At 50.0% G+C, this 24,877-nt stretch overlaps 2 protein-coding genes across 3 annotated transcripts; both read right to left on the reverse strand.

The window, feature by feature from the left end:
- Positions 1-5,465: 5,465 nt before the first annotated feature.
- PIPOX (pipecolic acid and sarcosine oxidase) lies at positions 5,466-18,738 on the reverse strand. Of its 2 annotated transcripts, XM_035027683.1 has the most exons (8): positions 18,465-18,738; positions 15,968-16,116; positions 8,341-8,554; positions 7,884-8,066; positions 7,226-7,378; positions 6,666-6,824; positions 6,009-6,084; positions 5,466-5,725 (listed from the first exon to the last, which is right to left on the reverse strand). In XM_035027683.1, the coding sequence occupies exons 1-8, from the start codon at positions 18,576-18,578 to the stop codon at positions 5,595-5,597; spliced, it is 1,179 nt and encodes a 392-aa protein (XP_034883574.1). In that variant the 5' UTR covers positions 18,579-18,738; the 3' UTR covers positions 5,466-5,594. The 2 variants fall into 2 exon arrangements, with proteins under 2 accessions (XP_034883574.1, XP_034883575.1); XM_035027684.1 differs by lacking the exon at positions 15,968-16,116 and having other exon boundaries at positions 8,341-8,478.
- A 5,331-nt stretch (positions 18,739-24,069) lies between these two features.
- Positions 24,070-24,372, reverse strand: LOC118025007 (40S ribosomal protein S25-like). Its single transcript, XM_035027339.1, has one exon. It carries the CDS (start codon positions 24,370-24,372, stop codon positions 24,070-24,072), a length of 303 nt encoding a protein of 100 aa, XP_034883230.1.
- Between the last annotated feature and the right edge of the window lie 505 nt (positions 24,373-24,877).

Raw genomic sequence — 24,877 nt, forward strand, 5'->3', positions numbered from 1 at the left:
TGTTGGTGAAACAAATCTAGTCTAAAATAATGAGCAATCAACTACCCTGATGCTTGGGGCAGGCTGGGCAGGGACTGGGGGGAAGGGGTAGGGAGCTGAATCATTTATAAAGCTTAATAAAGATGCAGATGAGCATGCTGACTAGGAACCCCAGAGCTGGGCTTATTCATTATTCAAAGGTATGTAAATGCCACTGGGTCCTGCATGTTAGAATCCTGCCCCTTGTCTCTGCTGCTTCTCCATGCTTGACGGATCGAGTCCACCTTGTGCCTCCCCTACCCCCCCCACCCCCCCCCCAGATGCTTATATTTGCCCTGCCATAGGCCAGGGTCCAGAAACCCATTTCAGACCCTACCTCAAGGGTAATAAAAATCCCAGATCTCCTCTCTAGCCAGAAGTCTTGCAGAGGATTATGGGGAGGCCCTGGCCTCCCCTATCCCCAGATAGATAGGCTTCTTGCTGTTAAAGATTTCCAAGGAGGGGTGCCTGGGTGGCACAGTCGTTAAGCGTCTGCCTTCGGCTCAGGTCATGGTCCCAGGGTCCTGGGATCGAGCCCCACGTCCGGCTCCCTGCTCCGCGGGAGGTCTGCTTCTCCCTCTCCCACTCCCCCTGCTTGTGTTCCCTCTCTCGCTGTGTCTCTCTCTGTCAAATAAATAAATAAAATCTTAAAAAAAAAAAAAAGATTTCCAAGGAAAGGGTACCATAAGAGTGCTTATGTACATGTTTTAGTATCTCACAAATCTGCTTAGTGGGATGGATTTCCTGAGGTCTAACCTAAATCCCTTTTGTTGCCCTGGAAGCCCACCATTGAAATACAATATCCCATAAGCAAATTCTCTTTAAGCACCTTTCTGAGAAGTAAAACTCAAGTATCAAGTCACCCCTGCTTCCCATCTCTGGACTAACTCATCCTTGTTGCTTCCTTTTATCTTTTTAGACAGTTGAACCTCCTCCTTCCAAGTCATACTCACACTCCTTAGGCTCTTTTTTTTTTTTTTTTTAAGATTTTATTTATTTATTTGAGAGAGAGAGAATGAGAGACAGAGAGCATGAGAGGGAAGAGGGCAGAGGGAGAAGCAGACTCCCTGCTGAGCAGGGAGCCCGATGCGGGACTCGATCCAGGGACTCCAGGATCATGACCTGAGCCGAAGGCAGTCGCTTAACCAACTGAGCCACCCAGGCGCCCCACACTCCTTAGGCTCTTAATCCTGTCCCGGGATACCAAACTCCCATGCGTACTCTAGTACTAACTACGCGTTACCCCCTCTTTTTCAGGCCGTGATTACTGACTTGTGCTCCACAACTTCCTAGGTCTTGGGACTCAGATTCTTTCCTCTGACTCTGCCCCCTGTGTACCAGCCTTCCCCTTTCCCCCCCACCCCGTCGCTCCCTAGCTTTTCAGTTTGGTGAGGCTGAGAGATGAAGAATTGGGTCAGAGTCTCAATGGCATCCATTGCTTCTGCTTTCCCTTCTTTTCTGGACTGGCTTTCTTCCCTCCCCACCCCCAGCCTATTTTTAGCCTGCCTCTGTTTTCCTTAATCTGGTCGGCAACCATGCCGGCCTCTTTCCCTTCTCTGCTCTTATCTCTCCCCTGCAGCCTGTGCAGACCCTCGCTGCCCTTCCAGAGGTCTCTTATTGCCTGCCCAATGCATTGTGGTTTTCCTCCATCTTGAAGATACGTAGGGTCTGTGTGAAAGCGGGGGCCTGGCCACGCTCAAGCAGGAGGGAAGCAGGGAGATAATGCTGGTGGGTTTGTCTTGGCAAATCCTTCAGTGTTTCTAAAACCCTCAGATTGTCTCCCCACCCCCACCTCCGCCTTCTACAGTGGCACTGCCTCTCCTCTGTGCCTACGTCCCCTCTTCTCCTCTGGGACCTCACCCAGCCCCAGTGAGAAATGCTCTTGGTCACTCCAGACCAGTTTCCTCTGGCTTTGGGGGTGGACAGCATCCCTGGAGGCCCTTACCTGCCTTCTTGGCCTGCATATTACCAGTCTCTTCTTCTCCAGTTCCTTTTTCTCTCCACTCCTCCCTGACCTCATCCCTCCCCCCCCACACACCCCTTCCTACCCCTGCCTGCCCCCGCCGCCCCCCTCCCCCTCGCACTCGGTTTCTAGGACACACCAGTTTCAGGCAGGGCTTGTCAGCATCCCCCACTTGTCCTTTCTCTGCCTCTTCTAGACATTGGTCCCCTCCTTTACTGTCACCAGCACGCTGAATAAGACTGGATATTTTGGAAGGGGAGCTGCAGCTGGCTGGGGGAGGAGGGCCGCACTGGGAGAAGCAGAGGCAGAGGGAACTACGCCGCTGAATGAGAGGGAGAGGTTCCCAACACCCTTTCTCCCCAACTTTGCCAGCCTTGGAGATAGCAGGATCCTACACTGATCTCTCTCTGTACCCCATTTTTCTCTCTCAATAATAACACAATACCTTGCTTTACAGTTGACCACATTCTCCTACACATATCCCGATCTCGGCATGGTGCGCTCCCTCTCCTCCAGGGCAGCCCCTCCCCACTGAGCCCCACCCCCACCCCCCCAGACCACCATCACCACCATCACTACTGTGGCAGAGGGCAGCCCTCCCCCAGCATCCTCTGTCTTCCCTGCCCTGCTCTTTTTCCCAACGCACTTATCACCTTCCAAATTAGGATATAATTTACTCATACATATTCTTTACATGTCTTCTCACTGGACTGGGTGAACACCACAAGAACAAAGATCTTGTTCACAGATATATCCACAATGCCTAGCACAGTCCCCGGCACATAGCAGAATTTCAATAAATATTTGTGGATTGGATAAATGATTCGATCCTCACCCACTCTTGTAAAGTTGGTCGGTATTATTATTCCCATTTTTTAATTGTGGTAAAATATACATAACATGAAATGTATCATTTTAATCATTTTTAAGTGTAACAGTTCCGTGGCATTAAGTACATTCTCTCTCTCTCTCTGTTTAAAGATTTCTTTATTTATTTGAGGGGGGTAGTGGTGCAGAGGGTAAGGGAGAGAGAGTCTTAAGCAGACTCCCCACTGAGCATGGAGCCAAACTCCAGAGATCATCTCATGATCCTGAGATCACAACCTGAGCCGAAACCGAGTCAGACGCTTAACTGTGCCACCAGGCACCCCTCAGTACCCTCTCTTTAACCATGTTTGTGTTTGTGACGTGGTTAAAACGTGGTGTTGTGAAACTGATGTGGGAAACAAAGACAGAAGAAAAATTATTCAATTTCCTACTACTTACAGTCCATTGACAAGTCCTTGAAACAGGCAGAGTGACATTCCTCTAGGGACTCAGGATATTAATTAATACTTTGCTAAGGGCAAAAGGCAATCTTAGCCCAACCCTCCAGGATCCTGTAAGTCTACTTTAACATATAAAAGTTCCTTTGGAAACTTCCTTTATCTCTACCCCACATCCCAAGATACTGTTGACAATCATCCCCCAAGCATAGAACCCACCCATATACATCTGAAGGGTCTAATGACTGAGGGTTTACTAAACAGTAATAAATGACCTTTTTCCAACAATAGCAAGCTTGCCCCCTCAGGGTCCTGGAAATCTTGTTTCCAAAATACCTGGAAGGCTTACACCATCCCTAACCCCCTCCCAACTTGAAAGTATACAGCGGGCCAGTCCTCACGACCCCATTGCAGCTCCTTCTGCCCACCGGTCCTGTCCCCATGCTTTAATAAAACCACCTTTTTGCACCAAAGACATCTCAAGAATTCTATCTTGGCCATCAGCTTCGAACCCTAATGTCTTTCCTACATCATCCAAACCATCACCACCATCCATCTGCAGAACGTTTCTATCTTCCTGAACTGAAACCCTGTGTCCATTAAGCAGTAACGCCTCATTCCCCCCTCTCCCCAGCCCCCGGGGGCAACATTCCACCTCCTGTCCCTGTGAATCTGTCAGTACCTCACGTGAGTGGAACCCTCCAGTGTCTGTCCTTTTGTGTCTGGCTTATTTCACTTAGCATCCTGTCTTCAAGGCTCATCCATGTTGTAGCACATTATTCTGACTTTACAGATGTGACTATTCCCACTTTGCAGGGGCTGAGGTTTCAGGGGAGCCTCTGAGAGCACCCGAGACGCAGATCTGGCGGGGGCGGGGGCTGGGGAGGCTGGCTGGCTTTTACAATCCCCTGGAGAAATCAGTGCTGATCTGTGTGCCTAGGCCTATGAGGCAATTTCTTCTGTGTTGTCTTTCCTTTGGGGACATTTTTACTCTTATTCCCATTTCCCACTCTTCCTGCTCAGGGCCTCCTTCTAACATTTCCACCCCAGCTGGTCCCAGGGTTTCTTTCCCTGGAGCAGGCGATCTCTCAGGTCAAACTGGCCTGGTCCGGAGATGCCCTTGCTGGGGTTTCCACGGAGCACATTCAGCAGTCTCTGTTCACACCCCTCACCCCTCCACCCGCCCTGGGCTAGTTAGGAGTCTGTTCCCTTCCAAAGCAATTAAGTGCAAGGAGGCCAGCCGACTGGGTGCTAATGCCGTTTCATTAAGTGGGAGCAATCCTAATGATAATAAAATGGCACATTTAACATTCAAACATTGAACACGATTTCTCAGCGAGTGTGTCTCTCTCTTCCTTTCTGGTATAACAGCTCCATCTTCATAAGGACCTGACAATACACCCTAATGAGAGACTGGGGAGCTAAGAGTCTTTACAGAGCCAGAGAGAGGATGAGAACCAGACAAAGAATTCAGGGAAAGAGGGTGCAGGGCACTGAGAAGACAAAGACCCCAAGGATTCCTGGGGTCATGGACTCTGGCGCTGATTTAGACAATGAGAGCCTCTAAGAAGTAAGGTCACATGGAGAATAAAGCCCACCGCAGACTTTAATGCAATGTGGCTATTCATTTCTTTGCTTGCTCAACACGTTTTTTTCTACAGACATTTATGGTGACCCAAGGTGAGCCAGATTTTATGGGGGTTTGTGATGGAGGGTGACTAGTTTTAGGAAAAGGAACTCCAGGGGCGCCTGGGTGGCTCAGATGGTTAAGCGTCTGCCTTCGGCTCGGGTCATGATCCCGGGGTCCTGGGATCGAGCCCCACGTCAGGCTCCTGGCTCAGCGGGGATTCTGCTTCTCCCTCTCCCTCTGCCTCTCCCACTGCTCATGCTCTCTCTCTCTCTGTATCTCTGTGTCTCAAATGAATAAATAAAATCTTAAAAAAAAAAAAAAAAAGGAAAAGGAACTCCAAGGGCAGTAGCGACCTACCTACAAATCATCTTGTTTACCCTCCCCTGGGCAGCTTTAGTCAAATCCACCCCAAGTTTATCAAATGTCTCAGTGAAGAGAATTATAACAACTGCCTGGGTCCCCTGAGCCAGTCTCTGTGCATCCTCCTTATTGAGACATCCATCTCAAAGGTCCTTGCTACTCAGTGATGGTAGACTATCTGGTTGACCTGGAAGCAAAAAAGTAGTGGGACTGGGGAGCTGGCCAGGGAAAGAAGGTCGATTCAATCATCTGGCATTGACAAGGGACTCAAGAGAGGCAGGAGAACAAGCTGACATTTAATAGCCACAGGGCTTTATTCCCAGCTCCTGTGCACACAAGGGAGGCTGCTGGCCAGGGGTCAAAGGTGGGCTTTGCCCAGGCCAGGGAAGCGGCTCATCCGAAAAGGGGTCAAGTCATAGGATGGTGTTAATTTCATGCTTAATTCATACAGGATCTTCCCCACAACAGGGGAGAGCTTGAATCCATGTCCTAGGGAAAGGAGAGCAGGTGGTCAGGCATCCTCAGGGACAGCGGCTGGGGTCTCTGGATGTCTACTACCCTGTCCCCCAATAGGGCTAACTCTCTTCTTGGTCCGCATCCCAAAGCTGGAAGTTGCCTCCCACCAGAAGTACCTCTTCTCTTCTGTTTGCGCACCCAGCCCCTTTATACACTCGAGTCTAGGCTTTGGCCCCCCAAGAGCATAGAAGACGCCATTTTGCCTGGTCCTGAGATAGGTGGGCTTTGAGGCACGTCTTCCCCTGTTCAGGCTCACCAGAGAATCCAGCACCAATGACAATGTTGTCATACTTCGGGTGGCAATCAAGAACGAAGTGCCCATCGGGGGTGTTCTAGAAAGAAACAATCACACTCGTGTCCTTTGAGGAGGGAAGGAGGAGGAAGAAGTGCAGGCTCAGAGGGGAGGGAACGAGGCTGGATTGCTTTCCAGAAAGAATGGGATGGGGCACGGGAATGCTTTCCGCATGCCAGTGCCGCCTCCGGGGATGACAGTCTTTCTCATTTGTCCATCTGCCTCTCTGCTCAATCCAGAGCTATGAACACAGTAGGTGCTCAGTGAATCCGTGTAAACTAACTTTAGCCAAGATGCCTCAGGCCCTGGTGACATCTGTCTCTTCTCTTCGTCCCTAAGGCCTGTTCAACTAGAACATCTTGCCAGAAAGTCTTTTAGAGCTCTTCTGGGAAACATAGTGAGGGGCTGCCAGGCATAAGCCCGGTTTGCTAATGAAAAGGAATATGAATAACCTCTAACGGGCCCTCTCTGGGAGAGGGGAACCAACGCACAGAAAGAAGCTCGTTTGTTTCAAGTCACATACCAGGTCAGGGTCAAACAGAAGCGAGCGGAGCCTTAAGGGTCTGGCTGTCCCCTTCCCCCATCCTCTGGGGGCCGTGAGAGGGCTGCCCACACCCTTACCGTGTACAGGCAGGGCTCCAGGATGGCAAGCTCGGGCGCCAGGTCAGGTAAGTGATCTCTGACAAAGCGGCTCAGGATCTGGATGTCTCGGGTGTCCGAGAGGGCTTCCGGGCAGTCCCGCTCCTCAGGATCGGCACTGTTGCCGTGGTGATAGCAGACCTAGCTCCCAATCAGAGCAGTGTGAGCTTCGAGGGGCCGGCCTGCCTGCACGCCGCCCCCCCCCCCCCACCGGCCCAGGGGGCAGGCTCACACACAGAGTGCCCCCATCCATCATCCCGGCCTTCCCCAGTCCTGACAGGAGGCTGCCTTAGCTGTTCCTTCTTCCCTCCGCCCACCCCACAACACCATGTTTGCAGAGGAAGGGCTCCCTTCGCTGGGCCTCGGGACAGCTGGGGGGCTTGCGTTGCAAATAGCGAATAGGGAAGTATTCTCCTGCCCCTGCTGCGGGGGGATCCCAGGAATCTGTTGAAAGGGAAGTTAGAGCAGCTGCCCCAAATCTGGGTGGGGGGAGGTGAGCCGGGGGGGGCCCTACGAGCCCCTCTCTGGGCTTTTCTGCTCACCTTCATCAGCCCTGGGTACTCTCCAGAGGGCAACCCATAAATGTGGTGGGGAGCCAGGCTGAGGCCGAGGCCCAGGAAGCAAGGAAAGGCCTGGGACACACCATAGCTTCCAGGAACCTTCTCTCGCCAGTAACACACATTGATCCGCAGGGTCTTGAAGCAGAAAGAGGAAGTGGGAGATGAAGGGGGAAAGCCATAAAACTCTACAGATGGCGAGAACAGTTTCTTCTGAAGTCCTGTAGTTCTTGAATACAAACCCGGATGCCCCCCTTAACTCTTCCATCCTGTTTCACCCAATTCTCACGTCATCGGTATATTCCATTTTGATATGAGGCACAAAGATCTCTGCATCCCTGTCTCTTCCCCCAGACTTAGTCTCCCATAACTGCACCCAGCCCTACTCTCTCTCTCTCTCCAGCACTTAATAATGTCTCAGATTTAGTGAGTTCCTGAGGGCTTTCTATTGATTCTATAATTTAATTCTCTAACAGACCTATTCCCATTTTACACGTTATAAAACTGAGGCTCATGAGAGGAACTAATTGGCCCAAGGTCCTCCACCAATAAGTGGCAGATCCAGGACTCAAACTCGAGTCCGTCTGATTCCCAGGTGTCTTCTCTTAAGCACCAACTCTCAGGCTTCCAGCCCCCCCCTTACTTGGAGAGGCAGCTCAATTCCCAGGGGGCGGAGGAGCTGGTTGGTCCAGGGACCTGCTGTGATGATCAAGCTCTTGGCTTGGTAGCTCCTGGAGGTACTTCTCACTGTGATGGGTCGCTCTGGTCTTATCTCCATCACCTTCTCTCCATCACGCACTAGGCCTCCAAGACGTCGAATTGCATCCTGAAAGGGCAGCGGCCAGGAAGGGCAAATTAGTTAGATAGCTAGATGGTTCTCCCTGGTGAACAACAGAGTCCTTCCCTTTGGGCAGAAAAGAGCGCAGACTCCAGACCTCCAGTCCCGTATTGGCAAGGCCTAGCGGGGTATATAGACTGCCCTCTGCCCAAAAGGTCAAGAATAAAGCCAGCAGGGTGAAGGCTCTCATCCCAAGGAGGCTGGGGGCGGTATATTGGAACCACGAGAGGAGCTGCATTGCCCCAGACGCTGCACATCCTACCTGGAGGGCTCTGAGGGCCCTGTCTGCATAGAGAAGCCCTCCAGACTTGTCCAAGAGCCCCACTTCTCCCCCGGCCAACCGAACATTGGGGAAACGTTGCTTCAGTTCCTCAGCTGAAAGACACTGGTGTTCCACCCCCTGTCGAGACAAAGTGGCCTGGATGGTCTTTAATTCTGAATTCTCCCTCATTCCCAGCAGCAGTAGCCCAGTCTGCCTGTAAAAAGAAAGAAGAAAGAAAGAAAGACAGAAAGACAGAAAGACAGAAAGAAGAAAGAAAGAAAGAAAGAAAGAAAGAAAGAAAGAAAGAAAGAAAGAAAGAAAGAAAGAAAGAAAGAAAGAAAGAAAGAAAGAAAAAGAAAAGAAAGGCATATGGGTGAGGGTATGAGTCAGGGCCCTGGGCCCTTCTCTCTCATTCTTCAGCAAGGGTCCCATCAAGGAGGGTCCCAGTCTCATGTTCAAAGAACTGGTAAAGTCAGGGGCACCTGGCTGGCTCAGTCGGTAGAGCATGCGACTCTTGATCTCAGGGTGGTGAGTTCAAGCCCTGCATTGGGCGTGGAACCTACTTAAAAAGATTTTAAAAAATGGGGGTGCCTGGGTGGCTCAGTCCGTTGGGCATCTGACTCTTGGTTTAGGTCAGGTCATGATCTCATGGGTCGTGGATCAAGCCCGCGTGGGGCTCCGAGCTCAGCGAGCAGTCTGCTGGAGATTCTCTCCCTCTGCCCCCCTACATCCCCCTGCTCATGCTCACTCTCTCTCTCAAATAAATAAATCTTTTTAAAAAATATTTTAACAATTAAAAAAATAAAAAGAACTGGTAAAGTCATGTTGGTGCTGTCGTTAGGGTTGCACTCAGTATCCCTGAGCTGGCTGCCAGCCCATTCCCAAGTCTGCCCTTGGCTCTCACGATTGGTATGCTTGTCCCTCCAGCTTCTCGGGATCCATCCCGCCCTTTGGGCGGACATCGGAAATCCTCTTATTGCCGCACCTAGAAAGTGGTAGGTCGTTCTTCCTCTTCCTCCATCCCCTGACCCACTCACTGTTCTGATCTAGATTCTTTATCCTCTTTCCCCGCTATTTCACTACCCCCTGCTCTCTTTTCCTTTGTCTCTTTTCCTCTCATATCATGTTTTGTCCCTTGCTGCGCATCTCTCGGGTCCTCCTCTGAGGCTGCCCATTTTGTGGAAAGGATCCTAAATTGGGAGTCCTGGCTCTGGGTCCAGTCCTGGCAGACCCTTGTGACGTTGTCCTGGTGGCACACCGCTCCAGGCCCCAGATTCCTCTGTAATGCAAGCCTGCTGGACTATTGGTGGTCCCGCCCCGACCCTGGGGCATAGGGACCTGGCAGGGGCCACTTTTGTAGTTGCCACAATGCCTGGGGGTGGCTCCTCACATTTAGTGGGCTGAACCTGCAAAGCTCAGGAAGATCCCACCCAAATGCCGACAGTGCCCTCATGCAGAAACACCAGTAGGTGGTCTCTGAGGGTTCCAGCAATTAGTTCCGTGATTCTATGGTTTTGTTCCTCCCTCTACTTCCCTTTCTGCTTCTTACTCTCCAGGGGAGTGAAAGCTGTTTCTCTTTAATACTTCCCGTCTCTGTGTCACAAGAGACCAGAGCTGATCTAACTTTTGGTGGGAACGGATCTGAACAATGGAAGGGTCACTGTGGCCCTTGGGACCATTGCTGCCGTCCCTCTCCCTTTCAGCAGCCGCAGTGACCAACATCAGCCTGGTACATCCCCCAGGTACTGTGTATGAAGCTCGTAATAGCCTATAATGGAGTCTCATGGATATTACATGCTTCCAAATCCCACATTATCTGGTTGGGGGGATTAAAGGGAAGATTGGGAGGGGCTAGGGACACAGCAGGCCCTGGGGCTGGCGTCAGTACACAGAGCCGCACAGCGTGCCCAATCCATTTGCCATGGCCCCCGCCTATCCAGCATTCAGCACCGGTGAGAAAGAATGAGCGTCTCGGCCTCTTCAAAGCTTAGCAGAGGAAAGATGCTGTTGAATCCCCACTAGCCAGCAGGGTCCTTTCCCCGTGGCCCCCAAAAGGACTTCAGATTGATTCTCAGGTAATGAAAACTTGCCTAGGACACTTCTCGGTCAACAGGATCATTAAGAAGTCATGCAAGTATATGATCTTGAACCCCGTTTACTGGATGCAGTCGTGGCTGGGTGGGATTCTGTGGAAGACCTGGCTTAACCCTTGCCTCAGCAGTTATCATGTCAAACCCCTGGCTCAGGAATCCCAGAGCAGCGTATTCCAACCCCTGCCTGACGTACACCGACCGCGGTCTCCCGTGTACCCTGCGATTTAGCTACTTCCTTTCCACCCAGCTTCCCTTCCTCTCTCCCTCCCTTCCTTCCTTTTTCCCTTGAAGTCAGAACTCCTCTTACAGGAAGGTGCTGTATGGGGAAAACAAACTCATGCCAAGACAACAGGCAAATCTGTCGAATTATGAAATGCTGAGTGATGTTCTAATTCCCAAGCCATCCTGTGGTGGATGAAGCGAGGGCCCCCACCCCTAGGAGTAATCAGTGAGCTGATTCTGCCGGTGAATGTAATTGTGCCGATTGTAATCATTTTGCTCCAGCTCTCGCCCCTGTGGCATTTATTTCTTAGCCCAGATATTGATCTAACAGTGGGAAATTTTCCATCTGAATTTGTGATGCTGGACCCTCCCCTAGCCCGAAGATGCATTTGGGAAATTCTCATTTTCCGTGGATCACAGCTGAGCTATTTGGCCTAAGGGAAACCTTGCACTGCTGGAGAAATGTCTCGGATTGGAGAGAGATTTTTGACCATTATGAGCAAATCGGAAATAAATGTAAAACACTGCCTGCAAATGCAAAGGCCTGTCATTATGGGAGATAGGTGAGAGGCTCCTGCGGGAAATGCTCCGAGAATTGGAAATCAGTCAGTCAAGACCGGGATCAGAGAATGGGCCTTTTCCCCCCAGTATGAAGACAGATGACTTCCATGGGCAGATTGAAAATCATTTAAGTGCTTATTTTCTTAATGGCTTTTCCTAGATCCCAATAAACAGACCGCTCATTCTGCATCAATTTCTCACCCCTGTGCTCTGGGCCTCCCTCTGCTCTTTTTCGGCTCAGACCTAGGCTACAAAGTTTGGGGAGGAGAGGAATGAGAAGAGATAGACCACTGCAAAAAAAAAAAAAAAAAAAAAAAAAAAATTGTCCAGGAACTGCCCGGTCGGGGCTGGCCTAGAAAGAAAGCTCCCTGAAGTGAGGCTGGATTGTCAGGGACCCTGGAAAGAGTGCAGCTCCCAGCTCCCTGCACGCCATCAGCTGAGTGCAGAGCATTTGGTATGAACTGTGCCTTCCCCCAACCTTCACTGGATCCAGCCCTAGGAAGAGGTAATCGAAGAATCCTCCCAAGGGCCTTGTTGACTCCTCTAGCCAACTAAAGCCTCGGACATGATGTGAGGAGCCGGTGATCAGAGATTTCCATCCGTTACTAGGGCAGGACAGGAGGCCCGATGGCGCAGGGAGGCATTGGGAGGGGCAGACAGCTCCCCCTGCACCTGCCACCTCCCATCCCAGGCTCTCACTTCCCCCTCTCGGGGGTTAAGAGTTGCCAAACGGGCTCCCAGAGTCACCGTGGAGAAAGGACTCAGTAATAGCTGCTGTCTTTGTTGGTTTTGGAGGAGCTCTTGGCTTTCATCTTCCGCTCAGGGGGCTGAGGCGGAATTGGTTAACAAAGACCGCTCCGGGGAGGGGATGTGGCTGACAAGCCAGACACTTCACAGACACAGGAAGCAGCCGCTGCGGAGGGGGCTGCCAGGTTCCGCCGGCAGCTGTAGAGCCTACGGCTGTGATCTTGTCTGATATTGTCAGCTAAGCAGGGGCAGCCCGGGTCAGGAGCGAGATATTAGGACTCCAAGGGAGAAGGCGGGGCAAGCGAGAGATGGGCCCCAGAGCTGGGATTTGCTGGTGGTATCAGCGTCCTGGCTGTACACATCACGAAAGACTCAGCCCTTGTGATCTGACACGCGGGCCGCCGTCTGTACCCGGAATCTATGCAAATGTCCTGAGCCCACCCAGGGTTAGTAGGCCACTGCCACAGGAAGAGGCAGGACAGAATAAAAAGAATCAGACAACCACCTGAACGACCAACTCCCGGAGATGTTTGTTTGTTTGTTTAATCACCATCAAATAGCATTAAGTAAACACATTCATATCTATCAGCTAGATGATGATGATGTGCTGGTTCTCCCAGAAGAACCTAGGAGAATAAGAACCACAGAGATGATAAATCATTTAGAACATCAGAGTCAAGAACAAAAGCGAAAAGAATTGGAATGGGAAATATCCGTTCTGTGTTCCTAAGTCAAAGAACCAAATAAATGAGGGTACCCCGGTAAATCAGATTAGCCATAAGAAAGGACTTGATGATGATTGTAACAATAATAATAATGGCAACACCTAGCACCCTGTAGAACTCAAAAGAATTTCCAAAGCACATTCACTTTACTCTTCATTTTTCATAATTGGGGAGGTGAGGCATCAGAATGGTCTTTGAAGAGGGTCTGTGATATGTTCCTGTCTTTAAATATACATTAGCAGTCTTTTTTTTTTTTTAAGATTTTATTTATTTATTTGAGACAGAGAGAGAGAGCACATGAGAGGGGGGAGGGTCAGAGGGAGAAGCAGGCCTCCCGCTGAGCAGGGAGCCCAATGCGGGGCTCCATCCCAGGACCCTGGGATCATGACCTGAGCCGAAGGCAGACGCTTAACCAACTGAGCCAACCAGGCGCCCCATTAGCAGTCTTTCGACCCAGGATGATTTAGACATGAATTTGTTGGGACAGAGGGGATGGACAAGGCCACCAGTTTGTGGTATCTTCTAAACCAGGGGCCAGCACACTGTGACCCAGGAACCAGACCGGGTCTATAGCCTATTTTTGTTTGTCATACAAGCCAAGATGATTTTTGTATTTTTTTTTTTTAAGACTTTATTTATTTGACAGAGAGAGACACAGTGAGAGAGGGAACACAAGCAGGGAGAGTGGGAGAGGGAGAAGCAGGCTTCCCGCTGAGCAGGGAGCCCGATGCGGGGCTTGATCCCAGGACTCTGGGATCATGACCTGAGCTGAAGGCAGACGCTTAACGACTGAGCCACCCAGGCACCCCGATTTTTGTATTTTTTAATGGTTGATTAAAAAAAGAATAATATTTCATGACATGAAAAGTGCATGAAATTTCAGCATCCACGAATAAAGTTTTATTGGCACACAGCCATGCTCGTTTATTTACGTATCATCTGGGGCTACTCTCAAACTATAATGGCAGAGTTGGGTAACTGGCAGAGTTGAATAGTTAGAACGAGACCATTGGCCTGCAAAGTCTAAAATACTATGGCCATTCTGGAGAACGTTCGCCAAGCCCTATTCTAGACTAAGAATGTGGTAAGCTTGCGATTTGCACTAATAGGTTAAGACCCTGACTACTCAGTAGCAACCCTCTCATAAGGTTGTGGGGAGAATTAAATGAGTTAACATGTATCGAGTACTTTTAAAGCAGCCTTAGTTTCTTATCCCGAGCATTCAATACGTGATGAGGGTGATGAGGGTGATGGTGAGGGACTTGTCAGGTACCACTCTAAGCTCTTCACAGACTCATCCTCACGACGGCCCCATGAAATAGACACCCCTCCTTTACAGGTGAGAAAACTGAGTCTCACAGAGGTTAAACAGCTTGCTCCAAACCACACAGCTAAATGTGTCAGAGCTGACATGGAGAGCCAGGTCCGCCTGGTCCCAAAGCCCTTCCAAATTCCTGTCCTCCTGCCAAGAGGAGAACTGTGGGATTATGAGAATCTCTTACCCAAGTGTTCCTTTCCCTCGCTCCAGCCGCCATTCTCCTTGATGTCCATAGTTGCTGCATCCCACCTGTCTCCTCTTGCACTTCTTCCTCCCTGTGCAGTGGAGCTAGGATACAGCTGGTGCAGCATAGGTAGAAGGAGCTGCCATGGGGCGCCTGGGTGGCTCAGTCGGTTGGGCGGCTGCCTTCGGCTCAGGTCATGATCCTGGAGTCCCGGGATTGAGTCCCGCATCGGGCTCCCTGCTCAGCGAGGAGCCTGCTTCTCCCTCTAACCCTCCTCCCTCTCATGTACTCTCTCTCTCATTCTTGCTCTCTCAAATAAATAAATAAATCTTTAAAAAAAAAAAAAAGAAGGAGCTGCCATTTATCGAAAGGGGCTAGGCTCTACGCCAAGTACTTCATGAGAGTCTAAGGGGCGCCCGGGTGACTCAGTTGGTTAAGCATCCAACTCTTGATTTCGGCTCAGGTCATGATCTCAGGGTTGTGACATCGAGCCCCACATCGGGCTCCATGCTGGGTGTGGAGCCTGCTTAAGATTCTCTCTCTTCCTCCTCCCTCCCCCACCTCCTTCTCTTAAAAAAAAAAAAAAAAAGTCTCATTTAACCCTCCACAAAGCCTTGTGAGGAAAAAATGAGGCACAGAGAGGTACAGAAACTTTTCCAATGTCACACAGCCAGTAAGAGGTAGAGCACAAAGTCAAGTTCAAGCCTGTCTCCAGAATCATGTCCCTTCTGAAAGATTCCGGACACTCTCCTAACATCTCTTAGTTACCTCCATGTCCGCTGGGAAGAAGTGTGCCCTCCAAGGCCTCAGCACTTCTTTTAGTACCAGAAATTCAGCAGTATTCACAGATGGCTGACAGAGAGGGGTCCCTTTGCCAGGCCACCCTTCAGCAAGACATGCTCCTTTATTTGGGTGCTGGGTGCATTAGCTGCCTCTGGAATAAATCTGTAATTAGCTGTCCTAGCTATATTTGCATAATGGATTTCACTTTGTTCTTAAGTTAATGGTGTTTTTGCAACAGAACAGTAACCTCTTGGTTCCTGGCCATTAAAATAACTGCCACCCTGTAGGATAGAGCCGTGGTTTTGTAGAAAGTTCAGTTAAGAGCCACAGAGAAGGTGGGAGGGGATGTGGGGTGGTTAGAGTCCTCTGTGCATCGTGGATTGTTTGCCTTCTTCCCCATGAGTGTTTGAAAGGCCAGTGGAGGTTGGGGAGGGAGGAGGAGTCTTAAGGGTTAGAGAGCCATGGGGCAGCAGAGATCCCTAGCTAGCAATGGGGCCTGAAGAGGAGGCTTACAGGGAGAGGCATTCAGAGACAATGAAATGGATTATAAGGGTCGCTCTGGGGGAGAGGACCCGGCGTGAAAGGTTATGATATTAGTAGCAATATAAAGAACCAAGACAACAGCCTCCTCCTTAATTCAATCCCTGCCCTAAAAGAGTCTCAGATGGCTCCATAGAGACGCAAATACAAACTTCAGCTCTGGGCATCTGCTCCCAGTGTCTTCAGCAGTCTTCCCAGTACACCCTCTGCGGGCCCTGGGTGCATGCTCAGAACCCAGCCTTGGAACTCAGAGCAGTGACGGGAGCCAGCTGGACCGATGGGGCAATCAAGACAGTGAGCAGGATGCTCGCATGTGTCTGGCGCCTCCCTAGGCCCTGTGTCCCTCCACTGCATTTCGGGTGTTCATGGCAGTTCATGGCACTGCCCTCTCACCTACTCAAAGCACCTCCAGGCACCGGGCCCCACCATTCAAGGAATTCCCCCACCCACCAACCTGTGTAACTGGGTTCCAGCCTCGCGCTCCAGCTGGGCCCATATCCAGTAGCACTCATCCATCATCTGGGTGTAAAAGTCTTCGGGGTATGCCCTCCGGATTATCCGGCTCTGCCCATGGGAGCTTCCTCGGGAGTGTGGTAGAAAAAACTGGAAATGGAGAACAAGAGACACAACCGAAGCTGTTAGCCCTTGCACGGTCCCTTCCCCCCTTAGGAGCTAGCTCGTCATGTGCTGTCAAGCAGGAGCGCTTATTCTCCAAATATTTCCATACATTCTCCCTTTAGGGCCAAGTTACTGATTTGGTCATGAGCATAGAAGTTCTTCAGTAGCGCTAACTCAGTAACAATACTGATAACAATTAACTTGGTAACATTACTCACATCCCAAAGTCCCTTTTTTGGTTAGTCTTTGGTCATCTTGCTGCAACCCTTCCCCACTTGGTCTCATAGAGAAGCATAATTAGAAAGAACCTCTGAGGGGCAGCTAGGTGGCTCAGTCGTTAAGCGTCTGCCTTCGGCTCAGGTCATGATCCCAGGGTCCTGGGATCGAGCCCCGCATCGGGCTCCCTGCTCCGCAGGAAACCTGCTTCTCCCTCTCCCTCTCCCCTTGCTTGTGTTCCCTCTCTTGCTGTGTCTCTCTCTGTCAAATAAATTAAATAAAATCTTGAAAGAAAGAAAGAAAGAAAGAAAGAAAGAAAGAAACCTTTGAGATCATTCCAGTTTAGCCCCCTTCGTTTTTTTTTCCAAAATTTTATTTAAATTCTAGTTAGTTAACATATGGTGTAATATTAGCTTCAGGAGTAGAACTTAGTGATGCATCACTTGCATATAACACCCAATGCTCATCACAACAAGCGCCCTCTTTAATCCCCATCACCCAGCTAGCCCATCCCCTGCCCACCTCCCTCCAGCAACCCTCAGTTTGTTCTCTATCGTTAAGAGTCTCTTATGGTTTGTTTCCCTCTCTTTGTCCCCCTTCCCATATGTTCATCTCTTTTGTTTCTTAAATTCCACATATGAGTGAAATCATATGGTATTTGTCTTTCTCTGACTGATTTATTTCACTTAGCATAATACCCTCTAGTTCCATCCCCATCATTGCAAATGGCAAGATTTCCATTTTTTGATGGCTGAGTAATATTCCATTGTGTATATATACCACATCTTCTTTATCTGTTCATCTGTCAACGGACATTTGGGCTCTTTCCATAGTTTGGCTATTGTTCATCATGCTGCTATAAACATCGGGGTGCATGTACCTCTTCCAATCTGTATTTTTGTATCCTTTGGGTAAATACCTAGTATTGCAATTGCTGGATCCTAGGGTAGCTCTATTTTTAACTTTTTAAGGAACCTGCAGGCTGTTTTCCATAGCCCCCTTCATTTTCTGGACAAGGAAGCTGATGCTTTTTCTCTCTGGCTTCTGATCACTCGGGACAAGGGAACCACCTTGGGATTTAGCAAAAGATGGAGAGTTTCCTGCAAGGTTAGACCAGGACTCCCTTAGGCTTTGAGAAAACTGAAAGAGAAATGAAAAAGGTTTCTAACCAATCCAGTTTGTTACCAAGAAGAGTAAGCCAAAACACACCAGGATAGCTGTAGGCAGGATGGGAGGATAGAAGCCTTTGGAAAGTGGTCTGCATGGACCTGCCTGGGAAGGACCCTGGAGATATATAGTTCCCCCTGTCCCCACATGTGCAGTGATCACTGCAGACTGTACTGTGTGGGGTCACCTTTTCTATAAGGACAAATAAGACCTAAGTCTTTTTTTTTTTTTTTAAGATTTTATTTATTTATTTGAGACAGAGAGAATGAGAGAGACATAGAGCACATGAGAGGGGGGAGGGTCAGAGGGAGAAGCAGGCTCCCTGCCAAGCAGGGAGCCCGATGCGGGACCCGATCCCGGGACTCCAGGATCATGACCTGGGCCGAAGGCAGTCGCTTAACCAACTGAGCCACCCAGGCGCCCCAAGACCTAAGTCTTATTTCCTGTGTATCAAACAATAAGGCTGCTATTAACCAGAAGTAGCAGAAAAAACCAGAAGTCTCTGCTGGGTTCCAGGGTGAGAGGCCAGAACACCCAGGGAAGAATCTTACCTCTTAGGCTGACAAATCAGCTTTTCCCTCTGGGCAAAATTATTTTTACTTAAGTTACCCCAAAACAGAACTCATTATTTTTCTGGGCGAGAGCAAACATTTTGGCACAGAAGAGCCTGGGTGGCAGGAGGGAAGAGAACAGGACCTGGGATACTTCTTGATCAAGGGCAGGCAGTAAAAGGAGGAAATGTGCCTAGAAACCCAATATAGGTCTCAGGGAGGGTGGAACTTCCTTTGCATTGTCATGAAATACACCAGGCAGCAAAGCTGCAAATCGCACAAAATTTGACAGTCAGACCCTTTGGCCTCACCCCAAAGCCTGCTGGCTCTGGAAACTTCTCCCTAGAGGAGGAGGGAGGGACAGTGCCTAAAGTGGGGAGTGCAGAGGGGACACAGTACCTGCTCCAGCAGGATGACCCTCTTCCCGTGTTTGGCCAGGTGGTATGCAGTGAAGCAGCCTTGGATGCCTGCCCCGATCACGATGGCATCAAAGAGATCTTTCTGAGCAGCCATGATGCCCACTTAGCCCTACAGCTACAAGGCCCACACACAAAGGAGAAAGCAAGCAAAAGTAGGCTCTGGGCTAAAGGAGGAGGAGTAGGGCAAAGTCCAGCCTGGCCAGCATTCCCACAATCCCCTGGGCTGCGTCCTTCTCCCCACTCCTCCCTCCCAGCAAAGCCGGGCCTACGGCGTAGCCCCCGCCTCCCCTGCAGAGCAGAACCTGGTCGTCTGATTTCTGAGGTTTAGCCCAGCTCAGCAGCCAGCCTCACCCTTGTATCCCTCTAGCTTTCTATTCTTGGCTCAATTATTGTCATGCAAATGGCTCCTTCCTATGCCACCTTCCTGTCTCATTATGATCTTTGTCTCGGGGACTTCGGCCCTGGAATTTCAATGCCTCCTAGACCAAGCTGGGCACCGGGAATGCTGCCTCCCCCTGCTGGCTTCCCTCCCTTCAGCCTGATTTCCTTTGGAGATTCTAAAGGGCCGAGCTAAGAACTTGGCACTCTGCCCAGGGTAAGGCCCACCTCCCTGGTGGGTGGTGAGGTCAGGGGTACACGCAGGGAACAATCGGGATGGCAGTTTTGTGATTATGAAATTATTCTCAGCATCTTTTACTTTTGGTTTTTACAAAGGAGAAGAAATTATGGCGAACAAATGGAAAGGACAGAGTGAGAGGAGGCGCCTTCTCCTGAGGCACAGAGGGGGCACCGGGCACCAGCCCCGGGCAGGGAGGGGCCCTGTAGTGAGCACACCACCCTCTGGAAGTCCCACTACCCGCATTCAGGACAGAGCTAGGATTTGTAGGGCCTGGTTCTTAGACAATTTGGGGGCCTTCTTTAAGGAAAGGAAAAGAAAATTTATGAATCCAAAATTAGGTCCTAGGACTAGGAAGAGACTGTCCAGTTAAGGAGCCCTGTGGTTGAAGTTCTGTTAGCTTCATGGTGAATCTGCCTATGTACACATCACCTCGTTTAATCCCTGCAGCCACAGGAGGCCATATGTTTATCCCCACTTTGGGCATAATAAGATGGCCCCCAATTCTTTGTCATTCCTCCCATCATGGGCTCTGTGACTGCATGACCAATAGAATATGGCGGAAGTGACACTTTCTGGCCCAGGCCTTAAGACACTGAGAGCTTCTTCTTCTGGTCCTGCAGCACTCCCTCTTGCAGCCCTGAGCCACCGTGTTAGAGGTCCAACCACCCTGTGGGAAAGACCATGTGGGGAGGCCCTGACACTGCACGGAGAGCTAGACACAAGAGTGGAGCCATCTTGGACCCCCAGCCCCAGCCCAGCCACCAGCTCCATACTGCTGAGTGACCCGACTAAGGCCACATGGAGCAGAATCACCCGGCCAAGCCCCATCTGAATTCCTGATCCACAGAATCATGAGATAGAATAGAAATAGTTGTTGGTTTAGCCACGAAGTTTTGGGGTAGTTTTGTATGCAGCCATAACTGAAACACCTCTTTTTTAAGATTTTTTATTTTATTTATTTGAGAGAGAGAGCAGGAGCTGGGGGGAGGAGCAGAGGGAGAGAGAGAAGCAGACTCCCCGCTGAGCAGGAAGCCGGATGGCTGTGGGGCTCAACCCCAGGCAGACGCTTAACCGACTGAGCCACCCAGGCGCTCCTGAAATATCTCTTTACAACCAAAGATGTTAAGGCTCACAAAGCCACACACCTGGTAAGCATAGGCACTGAGATGTGAACCTGGGGTCATCTGCTCCAGATCCTGTTCCCTTAACCACTGGGCTATACCGGGAATTCTTCAGAACTCATGCTGATGATTCTGATTTCAGTAGTTTGCTGTTTCTTTCATGGCCACACTGTGAGTGGGAAAAAAATACTGGATGAGGAAATCCATGTGATCGCAGGTGGTTGCCCAGCCTTGGCGAAGTGGCCCACCCTCAGCAAAGGATGCCCCCGAGTGGCCTGGGCAACTAGCTGTCTTCTCGGCCCAGCCCCTCCTTTACTAGGAAAATGGGGGTCCAGAGAAGGGGTACCATATGACTGGCTTTTTTTTTTTCCTTCGGGGCAAAAAAACACGCTAGAATCCAGAAGTCATCTCACCTCCACCTGACCCCCTAACCCACATGGACGGGCTAGCATCTGCCTCACAATTGGACATTTCCCTTAGAGGTAAAGGATGGTAGACATAACAGGGAAAGTGTACTATTTAAATATGCAAAAGCTTGATAGAAATATGTAAGGTCAGCCCCCGGCTTCCTCTTGATAAGATGTCAGAGAAGATGAACAGTTTACACACAAGGAAAAGCAGACAATAAATCCTCACATGGAAATGTGCCCAGCTTCACCAGCAGGGAAAGAAATGGGAATTAAATAACTTCAAGGTACGATTATGTGCCTATTAAATGAGCAAAAATAAATAAAAATGATAAAATCTGATGTCAGTGCTGGGGGGAAGGAGAGAGAATAGGGTGGCGACTCAGATGGTCTGGGCCTTCTGTAGAGAGCTGGGCAGCGTGCACCCACGGTAGAATGGTTCACACCTTCTGACCTAGAAATCTGACTTGAGGAACTCTACCCCCAGGAAATATCCAAGGGAAGAAAAAGACATTGGTATGAAGACATTCACAGCCATGCTCTTACAATATAGAAAACTGGAAACAACCCAGCCACAGGGAATCGCTGAGCAAATTCTGGCACGTTGACACAACGGAATACTATGTAGCGATTCAAAATGACAGGCTGTGGACTGTGGGCTACATAGAAATGTGTGTATGTATGAAATCATCCTGAGAAAAAGGAACAGAACACAAATAGACGCACTGGGATCACAACCGTGAGTTCTGTGTGTGCGTGTTATCAAAGATCTAAAGAGAATTTGGCACGGTAATTGAGCTTAATGCTCATTAGCTTCCATATTCTATCAAAACTGAGTTTCCATTCACAATTTGTAAAAGGAGAAGGAGGAATCCCCTGGGGAAGCAGATTCCTCAGATCTCCCCAGTCACTGGTTCCAGGGCCGGGGGAAGTTCTTTCTTTGTTCTAACCTCAGTTCTTCCTGCTGCCCCGCCCCCCTCCCCCTGGGCCAGTTCTTATTGTTCGGTTCTCCAGGGAAGCTACAAAAGCGGCTCTGTAGCCCACCTCTCCTTTGTTTAATATAATATCCCTTCAGAAATAAAATGACAATTCCATTTCCCCATCCCTACTTCACAAGCCTGCCCTGGATTCCCGGACTCAAGCATTCGGCTTCTTGTTAAGAATTTCAAACAGCTCCTCAGAAAGCAGACACTGGCCACGGCCCAGCCTTGAAATGAAAAGGAAACCGACTTCGGAAGGCTTCCCCTCTCTCTCAGGGTTGCCCGTCCTTGTGGCTGTCCTGGCGGGGGCAGGCAGAGAGAAGCGATCCCCTCAAATTCCATTTTAACACCCATTTTGGATCGGAAGACCATTAAAGAAAGAGCCGGAAGCCCTAGACCACGCTGCTGAGTGTCAGCAATTGCTGCTCGTGTCCTGGGGCAGAGCCGCCGAGGACGTGAGGCTGAGCTGCTCATCTGATGGCTTGATTGACACCTCGCAGACGGGGGTGGGAGAGCCCAGCCAGGGAAGCAGCGAGCTGTACAGCTCGAAATAATGAGAGGACTCGAATTGGGAGAGAGCGAGGAATAAATAAGAGAGACCTCGGAGTTGAATAGCAAGGCAGAATCTTCTGTTCTCGTTCTTCCGCCCCTTTTTGCCAAGGCGCTGGAGCCTGGGGCCCGGAGGCAGGCAGGCAGACCGAGAAGTGGCCCCTCCAGACCCATCCCACCAGCTGCCAGGGGTGTTTGGGGCCCTGAATGTGCAGAAGACGCCAGAGCGAGAAAACCAAGAGCTGCAGAGCTGGATCTATATGTGCTCTCCGTACACATTGTAGCCCCCTTGCATGTCTCAGGTTCGACTCCCCCACCCCGCCATCCCCCCTCCTTCTGCTGCCCTTGCCCCAGGTCATCCATCTGCCTTCGCTCACCTAGATTCTCGAATTAACCTCATAACCAGTCTCCCAGCCTCTCCTTGCCCCCCTTAATCTATCCCTCCACGTTCCTGCCAGAGTTCTCTCTCTAAACAGCAAATCTCACAGGTGACTCCCCTCCTGAAAATTCCTAAAGCTGCCCATTTCCTATTACGATAAAACCGCAGCTCCTCGGCTTGTCACACGCTCTGCAGTTCGAGTTCCGGCCCCCGCCAGCTCTTGCAGCTTCATGGCCGGTCCCTTCTCCCTGTGCTCTTTAGGCCCTGGCAGGGCTGAGCTGAGAGAGGTTCCAGCATTCGCGGCGATGATGATTCCAAATTCCCCGACACCCCCAAGCCAACTTGGATGTCCTCTGTCCTAGACTCCCTTTCTCACTCCGTCTGCCTCTCAGGGGTAACAGTGAGCAAAGTGGATTGCAATTGGTTGCAGGTCTGCCTTCCCCCCCGCCCCTCCCCCAGCTCCTTAAGGGGCAGGGGTCTGCTTTTGATTGCCATCTTCCATAGGTCATACAGACATAGGGAACGACAATGAAAGGGATGTCTCCTTCCCGCCCCGTCCTCACCCACTTTGTTCTCCTCACATGCAATACCGTGAGCATTTTCATTTGTCTCCTTCCAGAGACGTTTTATGAGTGTCCAAACATATTTAAAGGCATATTCTGTCCTTGAAATCTCAGAAGTTGCACACTATACGGCACCTTGCTGTTTCCATTTTTTATATCATGGCTTCCGCATGAGTCCTATGGGGCTGGCCCCTTCTTTCCGATGGTCTCGTGGTAGTCCGTGCATGCAGAAGGCATTTAGGACAGAGAAGACACCCATACCTGTTTGCTGAATGTGTGGTGGGTTTCTCTGGCTGCCGTAGGCACCCTAGACGCACAGCGATCTCCAGCCATCCGGTGTTGGGTGTTCAGGGAGTTCTTATCCAGGCTGGCCTGGCAAGGTTTATCAAAGTGTCTCTGTGAGCTGCTGAGGACAGGGCCCATCTTCAGGCCTGGAGGTCGTGGGGGTAGCACACCCGGAGACTCTGGCTTCTGCTTCCTGCCCTGTCTTCATGTTTGCATTTGTTAAGTGGCGGATATTACCTTCCACCCCACTCCCTCAAGATACAAGAGTTCCATTGCTAGGTAGTCTCCAGGGGAGGAAAGACAATAAGGAAAGTCCTGGGAATTGGGGCTGAAACCTCTGAGAAAAAATTAAATCACCATGTAGCTTGGGAAGGGAACAGCCACCTCACACGTCACTAGGACAAAAGGAAATGCAGTAAAAATGAGGGAGGAGACATTTTCATTGTCTTAAGGGAAAACTTTCCTGAAGATGAACACTGGAATCATCATCTTCTTCTTCTCCTTTTCCTTCTTCCTTTTCTTCTTCTTCCTCTCCTCCTCCTCCTTTTTCTTCTTCTTCTTCTTGGACTTAATAGTTTTCTTTTCCAAAATATACAGTTGGTGGGATCTGTTCATGCATCATCACCAGCAGCTGGGTATCTCTTCCCTTGGTGTTTCTGGTATAAATGACTTGAGCTCTAGGCTATAAAACCGGTTTAATAAGTCCTTTACTGAGGAGATCCTGAAGGGCTGCGCTGGCCAGGGAACCCGGAATCTTCAGTTGCTCGAAAACAACAGCTGGAGTTACAAGCTTATAGTTGGGAACTTCCTTACAGAGTTTGTCATATGTCGCTTTGTCAAATGAGACCAGGTTACCGAGCTTGTCTTCAACTATGCCTTTAGACCACTTCTTCTCTCTGGTCTTGCCCCCAGATTTGTTCTCTGGATCTTTGTCTTTTTTGGCCCACTCTCCAGGATCTTTCTTCTTGTCATCCCTGGGCAGCATTGAGAAGCTTGGAGAGTAGCGGCCACCCCTGCCTTAGCCTCGCTAAGATGTTGGACAAAAATCAAATACTGGAATCTTCTTAATCTTGTCTCAAAGTCTTTCTATCCCAGCTCTACACAGATCTGTGTGCACATATGCACACTCATCTAACTGTGGTGCTCTAAGATATAATCAGGTGTTCATTAAGTAGGTCTCTTTACACCTATGTGCATCTGAGCAGGTCTATTCCCATCACTAGGCTTTTGGAGAGCTCAGCAGACATTGGGAAAAATGGCAAATCAAAGAGTGCTGGGAATTGGTGTCCCAGTGCTGCCCCTTGGGGAGGTGAGGGTATATCTGGGATGGAAATAGTATATGAATCATCTGTCGGGAGGCTCTTCTCCCACTTTCCCATGCTTCATAGCCTAGCTCTCAGGATACTCCGGGATCGGGATTTGCAGGGAGGTGTGAGAACTAGGGGCAGGAAAAGTCAGGTGGCTTTCACTAGATCGGGCTGGCTTAACAG

The sequence above is a fragment of the Mirounga leonina genome, unplaced genomic scaffold, assembly GCF_011800145.1.
Source record: "Mirounga leonina isolate KUSES-001 unplaced genomic scaffold, KU_Mleo_1.0 Mir_200, whole genome shotgun sequence".
Classification (NCBI taxonomy): domain Eukaryota; kingdom Metazoa; phylum Chordata; class Mammalia; order Carnivora; family Phocidae; genus Mirounga; species Mirounga leonina.

Coding starts and splice junctions, on each gene's coding strand:
- PIPOX (XM_035027683.1), bottom strand. CDS start 18,578: ATGGCTGCTCAGAAAGATCTCTTTGATGCCATCGTGATCGGGGCAGGC. Junction 7,379..7,883: donor GAATTGAGCTGCCTCTCCAA/GTAAGGGGGGGG, acceptor TTCTGCTTCAAG/ACCCTGCGGATCAATGTGTG. Junction 5,726..6,008: donor CATTGGTGCTGGATTCTCTG/GTGAGCCTGAAC, acceptor TCCTTTCCCTAG/GACATGGATTCAAGCTCTCC.
- LOC118025007 (XM_035027339.1), bottom strand. CDS start 24,372: ATGCTGCCCAGGGATGACAAGAAGAAAGATCCTGGAGAGTGGGCCAAA.